General features: G+C 36.2%; 1 protein-coding gene across 1 annotated transcript; it reads left to right on the top strand.

The window, feature by feature from the left end:
- Positions 1-1,353: 1,353 nt before the first annotated feature.
- On the top strand, positions 1,354-3,207 carry LOC145679288 (uncharacterized). The gene has a single exon (XM_081749874.1). It carries the CDS (start codon positions 1,354-1,356, stop codon positions 3,205-3,207), a length of 1,854 nt encoding a protein of 617 aa, XP_081606000.1.
- Positions 3,208-22,061: the final 18,854 nt, after the last annotated feature.

Here is a 22,061-nt window from a genome sequence, read left to right as displayed (position 1 = left end):
CAAATTCATCGTTCGCCTTCCATTTCGCACAGAAGAAGTACGGCTAGGTAACTCTTTGCAAACAGCGACAACAAGACTTCAACATCTTGAAAGAAGATTCACAAAACAACCTGAATGGAGAAATGAATACATCTCTTTCATGCAAGAATATGAACAATTAGGACACATGGAGCAAGTCAATGAGAATCAAACTACACAAGGGTCATACTACATTCCACATCATGCAGTCATGAAGGAGTCAAGTACAACAACCAAACTCCGTGTAGTTTTTGACTTTTCTGCAAAAACAACAAATGGAATTTCATTAAACAATATGCTATTAGTTGGACCGACTATTCAACAGGATTTGCAATCAATCATTCTACGGTTCAGAACTCATCAAATTGCATTTTCAGCAGATATTGAAAAAATGTACAGGTGCATTGAAGTACATCCTGAAGATCAAAGGTATCAACATATTCTATGGAGAGAATCAACAGATCAGCCAGTAAAGGAATACAAATTAAAAACGGTCACCTATGGAGCAGCTTCATCTCCATTCTTGGCAACGAGAGTACTTCAAGAATTAGCAACTAGTGAAAAGTTAAAATATCCCAAGGCATCAGAAATCCTACGCAGAGACTTCTACGTAGATAACTGTTTATCAGGTTGTGATAATCTTAATGAAGCAATACAATTGCAATCAGATCTTATAGCATTACTCAAAACAGGCAACTTCAATCTCAGAAAATGGTCATCAAACAGTGACATACTAATGAAACAATTACCAACGGAGTACAGAGAACAAAACTCATCTATAAGCTTTGAAAATGGAGATAACATCAATACATTGGGAATCGTATGGTGTACAAGCTCAGATGTATTCTTGATATCTTACAAACCTCTAGAGGAGATGCAGCGAACAATAAGTCAAGGTGTAACCAAACGTCAGCTGTTTCTCACATTTCATCTATCTTTGATCCAATTGGCTTAGTCAGTCCAATAGTCATTGCCTACAAAATATTCCTACAGAAACTTTGGAAGGAAGGATTAAAGTGGGACGAGCAACTACCAGCTCATTTGCACAAACAATGGATACAATTGTGTAACCAGTTAGATAACCTAAAACATATCAAAGTCAGTCGGCTAGTCGTGGCAAAGAGCAATCTAATTGACATTCAGCTACATGGATTTGCAGATGCATCACAGAATGCTTATGGAGCCTGTTTATATATACGTTCAGTAAATGACAAAGGTGAAATATCGGTTCATCTACTATGTTCCAAATCTAAGGTAGCTCCTATAAAGCAAGTAACAATTCCAAGATTAGAATTATGTGCTGCTCTATTATTGGCTTCATTAGTACACAAAGTAATGCCAATTCTCAATCTGAACATTTCATCCATTCACCTGTGGACTGATTCAACGATAGTACTCGCATGGCTAGCATCACCGTCCACTCGCTGGAAACAATTTGTGGCTAATAGAGTAGCAAAGATCCAAGAATACACTAACATTAATAATTGGAAGCACATTGCCTCTTCAGAAAATCCAGCAGATATGATATCTCGAGGTACAACAGTGCATCAACTGACACAAGCTCAATTGTGGTGGCATGGACCTCCATGGTTGCAAGAACCAGAAGAAGTATGGCCGTCAGAAGCTGTAGTCATGGAAGAAAATGCAATGATCGAACAAAGGAAAACTATTCTATTAGTAACGACTGATAATGGTACAACACAAGTCATCTCAAAATTTTCGAAGTTGGAGAAAGTAATCAGAGTATTCGCATATTGTCTTCGTTTCATTAACAATATTAAAATTCCTCAGAAGAAGGTTATCGGCGAATTATCAGTCGAAGAAACAAGAAAGGCACTTATTACTTGCATCAAACTTGTACAGCAGCAGTGTCTTGATAGAGAAATCAAGTGCCTCAAGTCAAATCAAGAATTACCAAAACAAAGCAAAATTCGCAACTTACATCCGTTCTTAGACCACCAGGGTATACTAAGAGTTGGTGGACGTTTAGAAGAAAGCGACTTAACATATGATACAAAACATCCCATTATCTTACCGCAGGATCATCACTTGACTAAATTGATCATAATCCATGAACACAAGAGACTGCTTCATGCAAACTTTCAATTGTTGAATGCGTCATTGAGACAACGTTATTGGATTATTAGGTCAAAGCAGATAATCAAACGAACAATACATGAATGCTTAATTTGCTTCAAGCTGAATTGCAAGGCAACATCTCAACTCATGGGTCAATTGCCTAAAAATAGACTTCAAACATCACGTGCGTTTTTAAATGTCGGTGTAGATTACTGTGGGCCTTTCCACATAAAGGCTGGGCTAGTTAGAAGCCGAACCACAGTTAAGGCATACGTAGCAGTATTCGTTTGCTTTAACACAAAGGCAATACATCTAGAAATAGTAAATGGGTGTACAACACAAGCATTTATAGCAGCCCTTCGACGTTTCACAGGTCGTCGAGGAAAATGTTTGACCATTCACAGTGATAATGGTACCACCTTCGTTGGAGCCAAAAACGAATTACAAGAGTTACAAGCATTGTTCCAGTCTGAAGATTTTAAGGAGAAAATTGCTACACACGCAACGACGGAAGAATTCACATGGTCTTTTATTCCTCCAATGTCTCCACATTTTGGCGGATTGTGGGAAGCTGCAGTAAAGTCCTTCAAATACCATTTTAAACGCATAGCTGGTAATGCATTACTCACATATGAAGAATTCAATACTCTAGTAATTCAAATCGAGGCATGCTTAAACTCAAGACCAATCACTACATTGTCAAATGATCCTCAAGACTTATCATACTTATCACCAGGACATTTCCTCATAGGAGCACCCTTGACAAGTTTTCCAGAGCCAAATTTGACAGAAGTGAAAGAAGGCAGTTTATCACGGTGGCAGAGAATTCAACAAATGGTTCATCAATTATGGAAACGCTGGCAAGCAGACTACCTCACGTCATTACAGCAAAGACAAAAGTGGTTTTCCAAACAGTGCAACATCGTTCCAGGCATGGTGATTCTACTCAAAGAAGATAATCAACCACCTCTTCATTGGAAATTGGGAATAATAGAACAAGTGTTTCCAGGACGTGACGGAATTGTACGTGTTGTAAACGTGCGCACATCATCAGGAACATATAAACGTTCCATCAGTAAAGTGATTCCTCTTCCTTGTGAAAAATTTTGATTGCACCAATCAACGGGGGGGAGTATGTTGAGTTTTTTTTTTTTATTTGTGTGTATTCATTTAATTGACATATTTCTATCTTGCTAGTTGGAAACAGTGCAGTGTTAAAAATGTGCAGTGTGGAACCACGCAGCAAGCAGAATTTCCCAAAATTGCAATCAAAGCAGTTCATACGCATCAAAGACAATTAATTACCAGTTTAATCAGTACATTAATGCAAGTAGTTCATTGATTTCTATATATATATATAAATGCAGCAGTTACTGTAAGTACCAAAAACATAATTATTTGTATCATAGCAATGTATGTTGTATAAAGACTTGTTTACAACAAAGCAATAATGCATGTAGTCATTGTAGTGTGAATATTTTATATCTGTAATAAATTCATAGTATACAAATAACAAGGCCAAATCTTAGAATCAGCGTTAATAATACAGTCCACAAGGTGTTGTAGCAATACCTTAAATCACATACAACTTATCAAAGCAAAAGAGACATGAATAGATAATAAAAGTCAAGTAGTAGAGGACAATATAAACAAAGAAGGAAATACAATTCTGACAAGTGTGGATGTAAGAACGCTGTGCAGTTGGTTCTAGATAGACGGAATAGATGGAAAAGTATTTTGAAGAAAGGGACAAATTACACAGCAGGAGGAACATCTAGAACTTTGTAAATGGAAAGAATATAAATGAAAAATTATTAGACCAAGAAATCAGGCAGAGAAACAGGATTTAGGTTTTCCTTTTTTAAACTGAATGTTTGAGAAAGAGCGAGGCAATGAAAAGCCAAGAATAGATTATAACATAATTAAACTAATAAAAGAATTAGGATTAACTATTCATCATCATCATCATTATGGGTCAGTATATATATATATATATATATATATATATATATATATATATATATATATATATATATATATATATATATATATATATATATATATCAGCATGTTTCAAAAGTCCGGGAACACCTTTAATATTTTATTGTAGGCAAACTAGTAACATTGGAAAGTAACGAATTGTATAATTGGAAAGGGCAAACTGTAAAGTTCGTTTTGAACAATGCTAATTTCACAGACACTCTATGTGGGAACTCCGTGTGACCCTACAAATGTCTACGCGATAATCCAACTCTTGCCACACACGACCCAACATGGCTTCCGAGACTTTTGCTGTTGCTTGCTCAATTTTCCTTTTCAATTTCCTAATATCACCTGTCAAAGGAGAGACGCATACAAGGTCCTTCACGTATCCCCACAAAAAGAAATCGCAAGGGGCGATATCTGGAGACCTAGGAGGAGGAATATATATATATATAAAGAGAGAGAGATTCTACGAATTCAACCGATATAATCCAAACAGGATCGAACTTGGCATAGTGAAGACCTTAGCCTGCATTACAAGCTTGTGAAATAATATGATGCGCAGAATTTTGGTTCCTAAAGTACACGGAATATTTTTAAAAAATCATATGAAGTACTTGTTTTTACAACTATGCGTAGGTTTTCTTCTGTCACTGTACCTTCTAATATCTCGTGATACAGCTCCTTCTCAGCCAATATCTCAATCATTTTCTCTTTAATTACATCTAAAATTATTATTTTGTCATCCACTATTTGTAATACTTCCTCATTTGTTTTCGGTTCGGCCCCGACCCAGCTTATTCATTAGACACACGCAGTCTTTTTATGTTTCTTTCTTTCTTTCTTTCTTTCTTTCTTCTTCTTCTTTTTCTTTTTTTTTTTTTTTGATAAGTCCATCTTTCTGTTCTATAGAATGCAATACTCCACACAAGATATTTTACGAGTCCTTTTCTTATTTTTATCCAAGAACCCAGAAAATAGTTTTTTCTTCTTCCTAATTAAGTGTTTCTCTTGCATTTTTATTCTCTAATTTTTCTCATATTCACATTAGTTATTCTCACTTATAATATTATCCAATTACCGAAAATTAGCTATTTCTTCTACTTTCTCTCCTTCTTTCTATATTTGATACCGATCGTTTCGTAACAATCCCCATTACTTTATGTTTTTAACATTTATTTTGATCCAAAATTCTTTTTAGCTTTCTCTCAAGTTTTCTAACATCTTATTACTTTTCTTTTCAAATCCAACAACAAGCACCAAATCACCTGCAAATCGTGTGCACGTAATAATTCTACCCACTACCAGATTGCCTTGAGTGATTCAGAAAATTATAATTGTTTTGAATGTTGCTTTCTTATTGTATCTGACACCTCTCACCAGTTAAAGTTATGTTTAGATATTCTGTATTTTATTTTCTAGTAGTTTAATAAATGCTATTTTCTATTTTGTCATTTTCTTTTCCTTTTCTTTACAGTTAATTTGTCGTTGAAAAATAATTTCATACTAACAGAAGAGAAGCTGGTCAAAAAGTTTTTGGTGGAAACATTATCTCAGGGCAATAAGGTGAGTTTTATCTACTAAAGAAGCTCGTTCCGACCGTTTTTATTTATACCTTTCAATGTATAATAGCATCATCCCCTAATGAGGACCGGGGCGAAATATATATTGGGTAATTTCAGATGGGATGGCCATACGGGGAGGATGTCCAATCACTCTTATTTGCACAGCACTAGCCAGTTAGAGTGTAACTTGGTAGCAGGAGGGAGTTTTCAGTACAACAGTTAATTGCTGTACACAGTGGTGTTTACTATCTAAAAATACGCTAGATTTTGTCAATTATTTTCTGGCTGGAGAGATGTAAGCAGATGTAACATTCTCTATTTCTCACCTGCTTTCGTTACTTTTTATGGCAATCTGTCCTTCACATTTGGGAGAGATGGCCCATGATTTTCCAAAAGATTTGACAACATATTTTCAAGGCATACTTTGACAATATTTTTATTTTTTAATTACCTTTCGTAATCAATTTTGAATAGGACGCTCCAAAATACATTTGATAAAATTAAATTAAAATAAATGCACAATGTATATTCATAATGTAATTATAACATTGTCGTCAGTGTTTGTAGGGAGTTCATTTGTAGTCGTGTTTTAAGGAGTTTCCTTTATAACGAAATTTCTGATTTCGATAAATTGAACAAATTCTGATGAAGAGCTATGATTAAATAGGACTTGAAACAAAATCTAATTTCGAAGAAAAACATCTTGTAGCATCAAATTGTTAGTGTGAAGATATTGTGAAGTTAGAGGTTCAAAGTGTTCCCCAGGGGTGATTCCTTCAGAAATAGGAGAAACTATAACCGTCGTTGCATGTAGTAATGCAGAAGGAACTTTTTCTTGCACCAGTTTTCGTCATTAAAAAGAAGGACAAAGAGCAAGAATTTAAGGATGAAAAACCCTAGAATCAGTTGTCTACATTTCTGAGAAGGCAAAATATATAAATGTAATTCTGTTCTCTGCGTGGCTGAGAAAGTATTTCGCTCTTGGAAAGCAAGAAGAAAAAGTACTTCTTATGTTAGATGATAAGGCATCCCACTGCAGCTCAGTAGAGAAGCTGAAATTGAAGCGAGGAATGGGATCATATTGATTGGTCTGTTAAGTCAGACGACACACTATCTTCAGCCTTTGGACAAGATAATTTAAAATCCATTGAAGAGTTATTTTCACAGCAATGTAAAAACAATGATGACTAATCATCCCACTTGCAGAGTAATAAGACTATAGTCTGAAGAATTGCTCAATGAAACTTGGAGAAAATCAGCCACACCAGAAAATGTTATTTCTGGATTTAGATCCCTACAATTGCCCATCATTCGAAACTATCGTTTTCTGGTTCCAAATCCAGTTGCAAGGGGATTTAAATTACAGAAAAGATACTGAATGGCTTTAATTTTCTTGAAGACGAGCACACGAATTCGGGGGCCATATTTGTAATTAAATAAAATTATATATATATTAATGTATTAATATTTTCAGTTGTATTTGTGCATATTGCCGCAATTTTAGGGTAAAATGCTCATTTTGAATACTTCTCTTAACATGATTATTATTATTTACCCCACATTACAGATACTTTGGAAATATGAACAAATTATTATATAGGATCAAAGTATAATACGAGAAATTTTCATGTAGATTACTCTTCTCACCTTGTATTTATACTAATTAATTCCATACTGTGCGCTATTTGTCCCAAATTATCTTATGTATAGGGGTTATGAAGATAGTCAAAACAAAATGAAAAATGCAACTTACGACATAGGACCACTGTTAACCTGCAGAACAGCTCTAGTTCTTCGTTAACTAATACGAAAAATATTCTTAGAAGAAGAGAAGAAATTATGGGGATTCATTCTTGTGTACGATATGGAATTAATACCTGTTCTGCCTAATGACCCTCCAGCACTTTGTAACGCATTTTTGATTTAATCTTATCTTTAGGCAGAATAGGAATTCCTGTTCTGCCTAGTTCCTGTTCTGCCTAATTCACACAAAAAGGGATATTTAGATTTGAGGGAAATTTATTAGTACCTATTTCCCCTTGATTTTCAAATATCATTCAAGAACTCTTTAACAAAACTTCAAGGCACGAGTGGGAACCGGTCAAAACCCCCACAGCCAAAACACCCACACTCAAGAAATGTCAAAACGCCCACACGATCGGTCATAACCCCCACACAAATGGACAAATCCTCCAAACGCACGAACGGTCAAAACCCCCACAGCCAAAACCCCCACACTCAAGAAATGTCAAAACGCCCACACGATCGGTCATAACCCCCACACAAGTGGACAAATCCCCCAAACGCACGAACGGTCAAAACCCCCACAGCCAAAACCCCCACACTCAAGAAAGGTCAAAACGCCCACACGATCGGTCAAAACCCCCACACAAATGGACAAAACAGCCACACATAGCAACGGTCACAATCCCCACATAAATGGACAAAACCCCCACACAAATGGACAAAACTCCCACACAATCGGTCAAATCTCCCACACTCTGAAATGGTCCTGGTTGTATGTCTTGCCCTTGTACTTTTTAATAACATTTTTTATTCCACTTAAACCGATGTTGCAACTATTCTTCTTGCACTGTTTTGTAATGACAGAAACACTAAGGTGGGCGTCGTAAAGAGCCGCAACAAAGACGTGCAATCACGGTATTTTCAGAGTGTGGGGGATTTGTCCGATTGTGTGGGGGGTTTGTCCATTTGTGTGGGGGTATTGTCCATTTATGTGGAGATTGTGACCGTTGCTATGTGTGGGAGTTTTGTCCATTTGTGTGGGGGTTTTGACCGATCGTGTGGGCGTTTTGACATTTCTTGAGTGTGGGGGTTTTGGCTGTGGGGGTTTTGACCGTTCGTGCGTTTGGGGGATTTGTCCATTTGTGTGGGGGTTATGACCGATCGTGTGGGCGTTTTGACATTTCTTGAGTGTGGGGGTTTTGGCTGTGGAGGTTTTGACCGTTCGTGCGTTTGGGGGATTTGTCCATTTGTGTGGGGGTTATGACCGATCGTGTGGGCGTTTTGACATTTCTTGAGTGTGGGGGTTTTGGCTGTGGGGGTTTTGACCTAGACCCGCACGAGTGAGGGTTAGTCAGATTGAACACGCGAGTGGAACGAACTGGAAAACATTTAAGAGAGCTTTAGTATTGAACAACACTAAGCAAACAAATTATAACGTTTACGAATAGATAATTGTTTGAAATATCTGTTGAAGTTTCAACGAAAAACGCATCAAGTTTCCTGCCAAAATGTATGAAATTCAGCGTGCAGTAAACAGACTGAAGGTTCAAACACAGGGTACAAAATCGCAAGTCAAAGTGGAAGGAGACAGAAGTACAAAAAAAAAAAAAAATCTCTTCACACTGAAATGTATCGACATAGGGAGCTCAGATATTTGAATATCCATAATTATTACACTTACACAGCTAACCATTACTTCAGCCATTAATAACATGAAATTTACGTAAATTACATATGAATTACTGTAATTAATTTGCGGGCTTTTGACAATGGTGTCAGTGCCACTTTATTCAGTGACAATCAGAGCCATTTTCGAAAACTATATGTTGAAGGAAACACTGGAATTGATCAACATAAGCAAATATTTTTATCTGTCTTTTTTTTCTTAATTATTGCAATTTTGGACCAATATACTAAACCCAAATCGGTAATGAGGAAAAATTGCTGCAATAATAAATTACATATGTTTTATATAATTCGAAAGAAAAAGTAAACCTAACTATACAGTACTTACGGGGTGAACTTGGCGTCGGCATCGTCCAACCACGTTTCAACAAAATAATCGTGAAAATCGTTTCGACTCGGCACTTCTGGTGCATCTTCTTGTATATGTAAGTACATATCACCAATTTTATCAATGGGTACAAGTGGTAAAGCACTAGCTCGTCGTATCCACCTTCTAACTTGCATATCTTGACGGTACAATGAATATAAATCCAATCACTGGACTTTTCTCCAGATACACTGAGTATAGTGGAAGAAACAACCATAAGCAGTTGCATTAGGAAAAGATCTAAATAGAGCAATGATAGCAGCCCTTTCAAAGTCCATAACAACTTTGGCAGGATTCAAGGTGAAACCATTATCAACAGCCTTCTCCTTAATTAAGCACAGCATTCTGTAATAATCGTCCTCTTTTTTGCTTGGGAGTAGACAAAATACAAATGGGAAGACTTACCCCTAATATTTCTTGTGTAAGGTATAAAATTGATGAAATAGACGTGGAGCAGCTTTAAATGTACCATCCATAAATAATGTGCCCCCGCTTACAAGCTTCTGTAAATTTTCTGTAAATTCTTCCACTATACTCAATGCATCTGCAGAAAAGTCCAGTCACTGGGTTTATCTTCATTGTACTGTAAAGATATGCAAGTTAGAAGGTGGATACGACGAGCTAGTGCTTTACCACTTGTACCCATTGATAAAATTGGTGATATGTACTTACATATACAAGAAGATGCACTAGAAGTGCCGAATCGAGACGATTTTCACGATTATTTTGTTGAAACATGGTTGGACGATGCAGACGCCAAGTTCACATCGTAAGTACTGTATAGTTAGGTTTACTTTTTCTTTCGAATTATATAAAACATATGTAATTTCATATTACAGTAATTTTTCCTCATTACCGATTTGGGTTTAGTATATTGGTCCAAAATTGCAATAATTAAGAAAAAAAAGACAGATAAAATATTTGCTTATGTTGATCAATTCCAGTGTTTTCTTCAACATATAGTTTTCGAAAATGGCTCTGATTGTCACTGAATAAAGTGACACTGACACCATTGTCAAAAGCCCGCAAATTAATTACAGTAATTCATATGTAATTTACGTAAATTTCATATGTTATTAATGGCTGAAGTAATGGTTAGCTGTGTAAGTGTAATAATTATGGATATTCAAATATCTGAGCTCCCTATGTCGATACATTTCAATGTGAAGAGATTTTATTTTATTTTATTTTATTTTATTTATTTATTTATTTATTTATTTATTTATTTTTGTACTTCTGTCTCCTTCCACTTTGACTTGCGATTTTGTACCCTGTGTTTGAACCTTCAGTCTGTTTACTGCACGCTGAATTTCATACATTTTGGCAGGAAACTTGATGCGTTTTTCGTTGAAACTTCAACAGATATTTCAAACAATTATCTATTCGTAAACATTATACTTTGTTTGCTTAGTGTTGTTCAATACTAATGCTCTCTTAAATGTTTTCCAGTGAACTATGGAACCATTATGACAACGGAGAAGAAAGGACAACCAATATAGTGGACGGCTGGCATTCGAAGTTTAATAAAAGGCTGACAAAGGAACATTCGAATATGTTTACCCTTGTCCAGCTTTTACAGCAAGAGCAGAACGAAAATGAAAGATTAGTGATGCTTCTAGAAGTTGAGAAGAAACTAGGAGAAAAGAAACTAAAAATATAAGCTTATATAGCAGAGAATCAAGTCCTTGCAAAGTAGATTAGAGTCGGGTCAATTGGATTTGATTTCCTATGTAGACACTGTAGCTTACAGTTTACATTTATAACAATGAAGGTTGTGTGTGGGTTTAGTATGTGTTTCGAAGTTTTGAAGTTTTGTTCTCTCTCAAATTGAAAAGATATATATGTGACTTTAAGAAGTTAAAACTGTATTTCCTTTCCGATATTTTAATTTGTTATTCTAGAGCAAACTTTGTTCCTCTAAAGTTTCCTTTGTAGATATTTGGAAGTATTTATCTCTAATATAATAAATTGTGTAATCATTTTACTCAACGTATGTGGTGTTTTGCTTTTTACATTATACCGGACATTTTCGCTACATTTGTTATACTAAAAATGATTTTTAGGGGTACTTGGTAACATGAAACAATTCTTTCTACTTGTGTGTTCAATCTAACTAACTAACCCTCACTCGTGCCTTGAAGTTTTATGAAAGAGTTCTTGAATGATGTTTGAAAATCAAGAGGAAATAAGTACTAATAAATTTCCCTCAAATCTAAATATCCCTTTTTGTGTGAATTAGGCAGAACAGGAACTAGGCAGAACAGGAATTCCTATTCTGTCTAAAGATAAGATTAAATAAAAAATGCGTTACAAAATGCTGGAGGGTCATTAGGCAGAACAGGCAGAAACCGAATTTTTTTGGTTGTTTTAGTATGAATTCTGCAACTCTGATTGCTGTCCATAAGAAGTTCGATAATAGTGTGAAATCACATGCTTGATGTGTTGCTTTTACAGGTACCCTTTTGTATAAGTATTTAAAAATAGCGAAAGATCTCTCTTTTTTTCGAAAATGATATAGAAAAAAATATTTTAAAATGCCTTTAATAGAATATTAGGGAAATTTCTCTACTCTTTCACATATAACAAAAACGTTTTACATTTTGTTAGTATTGCCAATTGTTAAGGATGTTTTATTTGTTTCTTTCCCTGAAAAGTAACCTCTCTTTACCATGTCCAGTCCATTACTGTTAGAACGAAAGAGGAAACAGAACAAATACGTAAATTAACATTAAGGAGTAATTTAAAACCTCTCAGAACTCTCCATCTCTTATTGATCATTATGGACAGTGGACACATTAAAATGTTGAAGATTATGATACATTTCTCTTGTAACAGCAAAGAGTACAGTTGGTGAATGAACTTATTCTTTGTTAAATATACAATGGTCTGATGAGAGAAATTAGTATTGTCTTCCTTTGTTTCCTTTTGAAATGTTCTATTACAGAGACTTCATCATATCTTAAATACGAACTTCGAAAAAAAAAAAAAAAAACCTACCCTTTCCTCTTGTTATATGCAGCTATACAGAAGAATTGATTGAAGTTAGACTTGCTGAAAGAAAACTGAAGGGCATATATTTTTGAACACGACTATACAATGCTACTCAGTAGCGTACGCAGATTCTCATTAAGAGAGGGAAAAATTCAAACTCCCAAACTTATATTGTTTCACGATATTTGTTTACATACCGGTATCTTAATATGGTAAATGCTTATGTTTCATATCCTGTTCAAGAAGGTTCGTTAAAACGCGAAACTCTCCCTCCTCCTTCGTGTAAAGCACTGATGCTGACAACAAATTAGTGACTTTCTCACACAACCGAACGCTAACACTATTCAATAGAAAGAAATAATAACTGCACTAATTTCCGCAGAAGGTACCATTCCCAATCATGCCATATTAACTATAGTTTGCACTATTGCGTCAACAGTAATCTGTCAGAAACAGGGAATTCTGAGGGTAAACAGCGCAGCTAATCAAATCATTGGGCGTGACTGGCTTGACGGCGTGTGTTGGAAGGATAGCAAGAAGGAAATTATAGAGCCCATTAATAACAATTGAGCCGAGATTAGAACCCCTGCTGCATGTGAATGTGTCCGTTCTGGCCAGGCCAATTTGCTCAGAGATTTTTGTCTCTACTCTGATTCACTTTCTATGACAACTTGTTTGCCGACCGACTCTCTTTTATTGTTATGAACCTTCTATGTCCACGCGCCTTCAAACTGCAACTCTCTGAGCCTCCCTTGCTTCACATACACCCTATAATATCTTCTCCTCTGTTGTGTGTGTCTGTGTGTTTGTTGGATATTCAGCCAGTCCTGTATCAAGTTACGCGCGCCCAATCTGTTTTGTTCGATTTTTTTTTTCAGTCATCTCACATCGTGGGAAGGAGTATAGGGGGAGGTGCAGCAACAGAATAGCTCCTCTTGACAACTACCTTCTTTTGAAAAACGGTTTTTGATACATGTTTCCTCTCTTGTGAATATATATCAGCCACGTAGTTAGTTAAGGAGGAGGGGTCGAGGCGGGGTGTCCACAATATAATCAAACTCCAATTTCAGGATTTTGTCTATTGTAATGAAATTGTGTGTCCTTTCGCCATACAATAATGGAACCCTTGAAAAACCTTATATAGAAATATCACAGGAAGGGGGTCGGAACGATCTCATTCCGAAGAGAGAAAGCTTAACAAGGATAAAAACCAAGAAAAAAATATGTTTTAAATAGTGGTTCTGGAAACTAACTGATGACACAGTACATCTTTCTTCCTTTCTGTTTTCTTGCAAAGCCATTACAACAAAAGTTTCCTTGCACTTTGCTAGTATTAAAACCAAGTTCCGAAAGCCGGCCGGCCTTCTTTTCTTTAATACGAAGCTATTAGCGCTCTGGAAGTAGTGGTTGGTTCCCGGGTAGGTTTTGTCACCTTATATGGGAGACTCCGCGGGGGGTGTTAAAGCTTTTAGTAGTGGGCAAAGAAAAAAAAAGTATAAATTCCCTCCTGAAACCAGGTGTTGACACCAAGGGTAAATAACAAGGATCCGACACCTCATCTCTACACACGCCATTTACTATCCATGCTTTTCTTCTTCTTTTGAGAATGACCGTAACATACAGCACAAACAGTATCACCACACCTGTATAGAAGAAGTACTTGAAAGTGGCGATTCTGATACAACAAAACAACGTCTTTCAATTCATTTCAGTATACGTGTTTACTACAAATAAAGGCTGGAAAAGAGGGAAAATATACGAATTCTATTAATGAACAGTAGTTTTGTGTACAATGTTTCAATTAAAAAAAAAAAAAAAAAGCTTGGGTCATCAGAGATCTATATCCGTCTTGTTGGTAGAGTTTATTTCATCTAGTTGCAGAGATTGGTGAAGTAAGTTATACTGAGCATCAAGTCTTTAGCCACAACACTAAGAGGAAAGAAAGGCAAAGATAATTTTGGGAAACTAACTTGACCTTACATTCATTCATAGGGTATATATATCAACGAACATCTATAAAAGGTTCAGGAGGACTGAGTTCCCCTGGCTGGCCATCCCTATCTAAAGACCTGCTTTGTATATATATATATATATATATATATATATATATATATATATATATATATATATATATATAGATAGATAGATAGATAGATAGATAGATATAGATATAGATATTAATTTTGAAGAATTCAAAGAGACGGTTCCCAAACGTACACGAGAATAATAATTGAAACAAGCTTCTGCATTTTACATATGGACAATTCAGTAATTTCGTCACTTCCGGACTCAAGGAAAGTAGAAGGGTGTAAGCCTAAGTTACATTTTCGATTTCGAGCAATATGTCTGCTGCTTGAAAATGCATTCAGATGTTTTACCACATCTTACTTACGTTTTGCATCCATATTGCTTTGAAGTTTCTCCTTTTCGGAAATTTACCAAAAAATTACAATTCATTGTTTCTTCCAATATAATGTTTGTAGTGAACAATGTTTATAGCAATGACAAAATGGGTCATAGATCGCCGGGCCACTTGGATGCCGACATTTGTGAGGGTCGTCCGGGTCTGAGCCTCGTTTCTCAGACACAGTCTGACCCGGTGACCCAGGCAGACTCAATGACAAAGAAGCAGATGAAATATCATCTCTGCAGCATTACTGCAGAATTTTATAGTTGATTAATGATGTTTACTGTTTGAGCTCGAATATTAATTTGTTTTATTCTCGGTGTGATATTTATTAATCAGGGTATCATGTTTGGAATATTTCATGTCTTAATAAATTTACTTTCATGTCTATTCGTTTTCCCATAAGTGGCTTATAACATGTTCTATACAAAAAGAATTAACAAAACATTGTTTGGGCTCAGCGTAATATTTTATATTCTAAAAAAAGTCTCACGAGTCGATTCAAGTTTGAAGATCTCCCATAAGAGAAACATGTAGCTTATCTAGTTATTCTATGATTCTGACGCATTTGTACTCTGGCAAACTTTGTAGTTATGTTTCAGCGCAATGCTTGACAAACTCAGACGTAAACAAGCAAGGAAGAAGGTTATATTTAATGAAAAGATAATGAGAGAGAAGAGAATCTCTAGTAGCCTTGTACTTACTCCCCTTAGAATGACGACGTTTTATCTCCGGGTCGTATTGGGTCAGTCCGGGTCACTCCGGGCCATGGGTCTGTTTAGAACGCCGTGTTACTCCAAGTCATGGGTGTGTTCTGGTCACCGGGTCTGACTGCCTGTGTGCTGTTATCTTGCTACCGTTATAATGAAACGCTTGATTTGTGTAACTTCAGTGTATCAGTTTTATTTTATTAGGTGGAGTATTCATTATGCACTATGAACTTTTAGGTTTTCAAAGAAAAAAAATCTCGACTTTGTCGAAAACTACGCATAAGGTTTTCCACCCACCCATATAATTTTATTCAACTCACTGGGACATATCGGTTAGTATATATATCTCATCTATGGACATTTTTTCGTTATGTGCTAATAATTTATTCTAATACAGTATATTAATTGTAATATTTACCCTTCCTCCTTTTTCTTTCTACTATGCGTTCTATCATATCGCATAGAATATAAGCTGTTTCTGTTTCCAAGTTTTTTAAAAATCTTTTAACTATATACTTGTAATATGGTTTCGCGTTTCACTATCAGACATAACACTTCCGAATAGGTTTTCCCTTCTATTCAACGAATTTTGGCCATTCTTCTTCTTAACTACATTTACTACGATTCTAATCTTTTTTCTTCGCTTTTGCTTAGTATTGTTTCCGCCCTGTACTGTACGTGAAACAGTCGATGGGCCTTTTTGTCAAATGGTTTTGTATAAATAATGAAATTAGAAATCCCGTAGGGAGATCTGTATTTTGATTTCTTCACGTAAATGATGCAGTGAGGTTCACTCTCTTTCATTTACCTGTTGAGCAGTGCTGGTCTGGTCAGAGAAAAGATGTGTAACCGATCGTACTATCAGATTATGTTGTCATTGCAGTATTCATATAGCGTCTTAAGGATAATTTGGGAGCTACCTGAAAGAAAGAAATACTCAACTCCGGTCTAGAAAGCCAATGTTAACGGCAAGAGGAGTCGATGTACTAACATCACTCATCATCCCAGTTGCATGAGTACCACAAGATGGCTGCTAGGCCATGGCCTCCTAAAGGTGTTGAGATTAATAATAGCTTAGTTTTAATAATAATAATAATAATTATTATTATTATTATTATTATAATTAATAGCCAATTGATAGAAGAACGATTTTTTGAGTTCGCTCTTACCAAGAAATTTTAAAATACTTTTTTTTTTTTTTTTCAAAACAAGCCTTTCTTGTGTCTTTCTTACTTCTCGGAACGCTTTCATATATGGCTGCAACTCAACTAGCGTACAACATCCGATGCTGCATTACCACATTCTGATTTTTTAAGATATAAATGGTCAGAAAATAATATTGCTCAATCAAATCTTCTTCTAAGACGTCAATTTTCAACAGTAAATTACTTGAAGTCTTTCTCAGAAAACGCTTTGTTTCTTCCTTGTTGAAGGCTGACTATGGTAACTAATGAAGTGACATAATCACAGAAAACAAATATACATATGTAGAAACATCCGATCTTCTAGAACTTATGCAAAACTACGTAACCAGAAACATCCGGTACAACAGACTCATAACGGAAGGTCATGAACTCCGGCTCCGTTGAGATCCATACTAGACAATCCGACTTGTGTTTCTATTTGATATTCTCATCTTATTTCCTTGTTATTCTCACTTTCATTTTCTATTCTGTTTGTATCATACATAATTACCGTCATTGTGAACTCAAGATGCCACTTTTTTCTGAACATTTCGTATCTTTTCGTCAACTACGCTTACTGATCAACACTCATGACAAATTTGGTTTTCTTAGCTTCAGCAGTTTGGAGCGCCTGTACTTTCGACATAGGTTTTAAGCGACGATCCTGGATTCAAGGTGGTCACGGATTTTCCAATTAAGTTGCTCTTTACGTTGTAACCCTTTGTCATTTTTCACAGGGTTATCGTAGAGAGTCGAGACTTATTCCATCTTCTTTCATTTAACAGCAACTTTCAAACGATGTGCTACTTAACTCTCCTTGCCATTTGAAACCTTTGAGTTGGACCCCACCTGGGACTTCGTGGGGGCCCTGGGACAAGATGTTTTTACTTTAAATCGTTGTACTTTGAAAATAATGCCACACGTGCTTTCCTGTTTTCACATTTGTCTCATTGTGTCCGATTTATAGAGGTGATCATGGATTTTTCAATTAACCCTAAGTTTTTGTTTACATTATGACCCGCCGCCATTTTCCATACGGTTGTTGTAGAGGGTAACATTCATAAGTCCTACACGGCACAAGATCTAAACAGCATAAGTCCTAAAAATGTAGACACTGGACCTAAATTTTAGGTCTTGTGCCATTTAGGACTAGTGCCGTGAAATGATTTTTAGGTGTTGTGCCGTTTAGGTCTTGTGCCTTTTTCATTCACCTACTTTAGTCCTGAAATTCTCCACCACCATACGAAATTGCGACGATGCAGTAACTAGTTGTCAATAATGTTACGAACGTAGCTAATTCCAACGATATAACCACTATATTTGTCTACTAAAATTATTATTATCATTATCTGTCCTGCAGTTATACATGATTTACATTAAATAACCGATTTTATTTTAAGAATTAATTATATACAGTGAAACCTCTCTAAAACAGACAGCCATGGGGAATCAATAATTGTCCGCTATAGAGAGGTGTCCGCCTTAGAGAGGTTTTGATATTTTCTTATGTAAATTAGTAAAGAAGGTAATATGCAATTAGGAACAATATTTTTGGATGAATCATGTATTCACGAATATTACCAAAATGTTACTGTACTATGTTGTCCTCTGCTGTCCAATACTCTATGTTTGAGGCACAAGATGGAAATAAGATGTTATAGTTCTCTGCAATTTACACTTACGTTTTTGGCATGTCGCTTTAATTGGTGGGTTAATTGCAGTCCAGTAGTGTCTTTTTTGTGACAATATGCGTACCCGCGGGCAAAAAAACTACCGAACTCGTCTTCTGCTTGGTTAGAGACTCCAGCAGGACAGTAGAATAACGTGTTATTCCAAACGGCGGGCAACTGTCAATCACTTTTGTGTCCATAACAACTTGGGTGGGAGTGGAATGCAAGCGAAATACATGAGAGTGTTGTTAAACAGAGACTCTTCATCTGGATTGCTGAGTAGACAGTTGAGGAGACAAAATGTCACAATGCTTTCTTCGTGACACATGTATGAATTACTAAAAATGTATTTTTACAATATTTTTCAATTTTTTTTTATAGAGAAAGTGTCCGTAATACGGAGGTAAATAATACCTAAAAAGAACAGAAAAGACTGTCCGTGTCCGTACTAGAGAGTGTCCGTACTAGAGAGTGTCCGCTTTAGAGAGGTTTGCCAATATGTTTTATCCTATCACAGTGTTTGGGGATTACAAAATATGTCCGTTACGGGAGGTGTCCGCTTTATAGAGGTGTCCGTTAGTAGAGGTTTCACTGTAATTGATTATGGAGATACGAGAATTCCATGACAAATTCCTAAAAAAAGAATTAAATAAAAATGTTTAAAAAACATATTTTACCAGACTTTTCTGTAGCCAAGTAAATACTCAGAATTGAAATATACAGATGGTGATCAGAAAAATGGAAACAACTGAACGAAATTGCAACTTACCAGATTAATATGGTGTCGGGCCACCTTTCGCCTTCTGAACAGCCTTGATGCGACGTGGGATGGAGGCATAGAGGGCGTGAATGGTAGCAAGTGGAATTTTACACCATTCCTCGTGCAGGGCATTGGCCAGTTCTGTGAGAGAGGATGGAGGTGGAAATAGTCGCCGAAGTCGTGTTTCCAAGACGGACCACAGATGTTCAATTATGTTGAGATCTGGGGATTGGGGGGCAAGGGGAGGTGTTGAACTTCATCCCGATGTTCCTCAAACCACGCTGCAACAACGCCAGCTGTGTGAAAGGTTGCATTCTCATCCTGGAAGATGGTGTCATTGTCCGGGAACAACATCCAGACCATAGGATGCAAGTGGTCTCCTAAAATTGCGACATAATCGTTGGCAGTGATTCGTCCGCTAAGTGTGACCACAGGACCCAATGAAAACCATGATATGGCTGCCCACAGCATCACAGTTTCACAGTTTCTGCAGATCATAAGCTTCTTTGGGCGTTCTCCACACATAAACACGGCTCGTGGTTGGGAATAGGGTGAAGGATGACTCATCCGACCATATCACACGTTTCCAGTCCTCAACGGTCCAAGTTGCATGGTCGCGGCACTATTTGCGGCGTGCGAAAGCGTTATGGCACGTGCAACACGACCCCATAAGTTCATGTCATGTAATTCGCGGAGGACTGTGATTGTCGAAACAGGGTGGGGGAGGTGCTGATTGAGTTTTCCCGTCACTTGCTCCGCAGTGGCACGAAGGTTCTGCGTGACAATGCGCTTTAATACCCGGCGTGACCTGTCACTCATGATTTTCTTCCGCCCACTGTTCCGCTTCCCCGATGTGGTTTTCCCGTGTGTTGTGTAGGCCGTCATCACCTTCGACACTGTCCCACGCGACACACCTAACACAGTAGCCACTGCTGTCACACTCACTCCACATAACCGCGCACCAACAATTTGCCCTCTTTGAAAATCTGAGAGGTATCCCATTTTACACTACCTCCCTCTGCTGCAGCCACTGGATACTGCTGTTCCACTGCGCTTGACGTAGTATGAAGACCAACCTAACACACCACCACCAGCGGTCCGACGTTGCGGGCGCCATGACACCACTGCCAACCCATACATCTGACGTGTTACCAACTACAGATGTTTCCATTTTTCTGATCACCATCTGTATATACTCCGTGGAGTAAGAGTAGGACAAAGCCCATTCTAACTTTCCGAAGGTAGGACAAAAGAACACCAAAGTTTGCTTAACTACGACAAAAACCCACTAGATATTTTACAAGTGAACACTAAATACCGACTATATATATTAAGAATGCAGACAGTTACTATATTTCACAGTGTGTTTTGATAGGTATAAGCCAGAAAAAATCAACAAATAACGCTGAATTATTAATGTAATATACAACACAATACGTTTGAAGAAACCAATACATAGTCATTTAGGGGTGTAGCCTGCAAACCAAAGGTATATTTCCAAATTACGAAATGAATATATATATATAATAAGGAAATAAATATATACATATTAGACACATATATAAATACATATCGTCGGCGGCAATTCAAAACCTGCTATGTGCATTTTGCAGGAGAAGCGAAAAACAGTATCCTGGTTAGCTTTTTGGCTTTATAAAAGTGATGTTATAAGTAATATTTGATGCTGCACGTAACTTGATACCTTTTCAAGTAACTTGAGAAGGTACCAGTTACGTGCAGCATCAAATATTACTTATAACATCACTTTTATAAAGCCAAAAAGCTAACCAGGATACTGTTTTTCGCTTCTCCTGCAAAATGCACATAGCAGGTTTTGAATTGCCGCCGACGATATATTATTATTATTATTATTATTTTATATTTTCAGTTTGTTACCTTTTTGAAACCTGGGTCTTGATAGTGCGTTAATTTAAAACTACAGCTTGTGGGAAATGTATGAATAAGTTAAATCAAAAGAAATGGGAAACTGTTCATGAAAGTCAATGAGTTTGACTGTGTTTATTTTCTGTACTCTTATATAAAAGAGTTAAGATAAGTGACTTTCTGGGCATACTGCTAGAAGTAGAGTCGTTAAATTTTAATTTTTTAAAAAATCGTTTTCTTACGAAAGCAGGATATAAGAAGGAATTTTTGGAAATAGGTATCGTAAAAATGGTGGGGTAAGATTTTTTTTTTTTTTTTTTTTTTTTTTTTAGAGAGTAGTGTATCTCGTAAATCTCTGAAGCTAGTAAAATGAAACTTGGCATATAAACTTTCCACTGTAAAACTAAAATAATAATAATAATAATAATAATAATAATAATAATAATAATAATAATAATAATAATAATAATAATAATAATAATAATAATAATAATAATAATAAATTCAACCCATAAAAGAGGAAGCACAAAGGATGCACTTTCTTTAATGTTCGAATTCCCCATTACTTATTCAGAAAATATTTATAAAGTAAAAAAGTATTTGCTTGAGCTCGATGCGTGAAACTTGGTATTTCCTCTTTTAACTGAAAGTAATAAAATATATGTTTCAGCGTCTTGAAAATTACATTTCTAAGAGGGAAAGACAGTCAATTTCTATACTATTAAAATTTCTCACTGCTTATGAGATTTGGGCAAAAAATACTCTTTTCCTTTAGGTCTGGGTTCGTCCAGTTAAACGGGAGTACAAAGTGGACGATTAATTAGGTTCTTTTAATTATTTTAACATGTTGACCTAGTTTAATTTTTTGAAAAGTGTTTCTTTCACATTCTATTATAAACATTATTAATTTGCTGTAATTATTAAACACAGACTAACCCCCACTTGGAGGACCAAGAGTTTGTTTTGGGTGTTAAGCCATCATTTGCCGTCTGCGACATAACCTTTGATTTT

This window comes from Thermobia domestica, chromosome 2, assembly GCF_964235325.1.
Source record: "Thermobia domestica chromosome 2, izTheDome1.hap1.1, whole genome shotgun sequence".
Classification (NCBI taxonomy): Eukaryota; Metazoa; Arthropoda; class Insecta; order Zygentoma; family Lepismatidae; genus Thermobia; species Thermobia domestica.
The sequence above is the reverse complement of the archived record's forward strand: the minus strand, read 5'-3'. Positions and strand labels throughout refer to the sequence as shown.

Bases quoted from the DNA above. Each gene is read 5' to 3' on its own strand.
- LOC145679288 (XM_081749874.1), top strand. From the start codon at position 1,354: ATGCCAATTCTCAATCTGAACATTTCATCCATTCACCTGTGGACTGAT.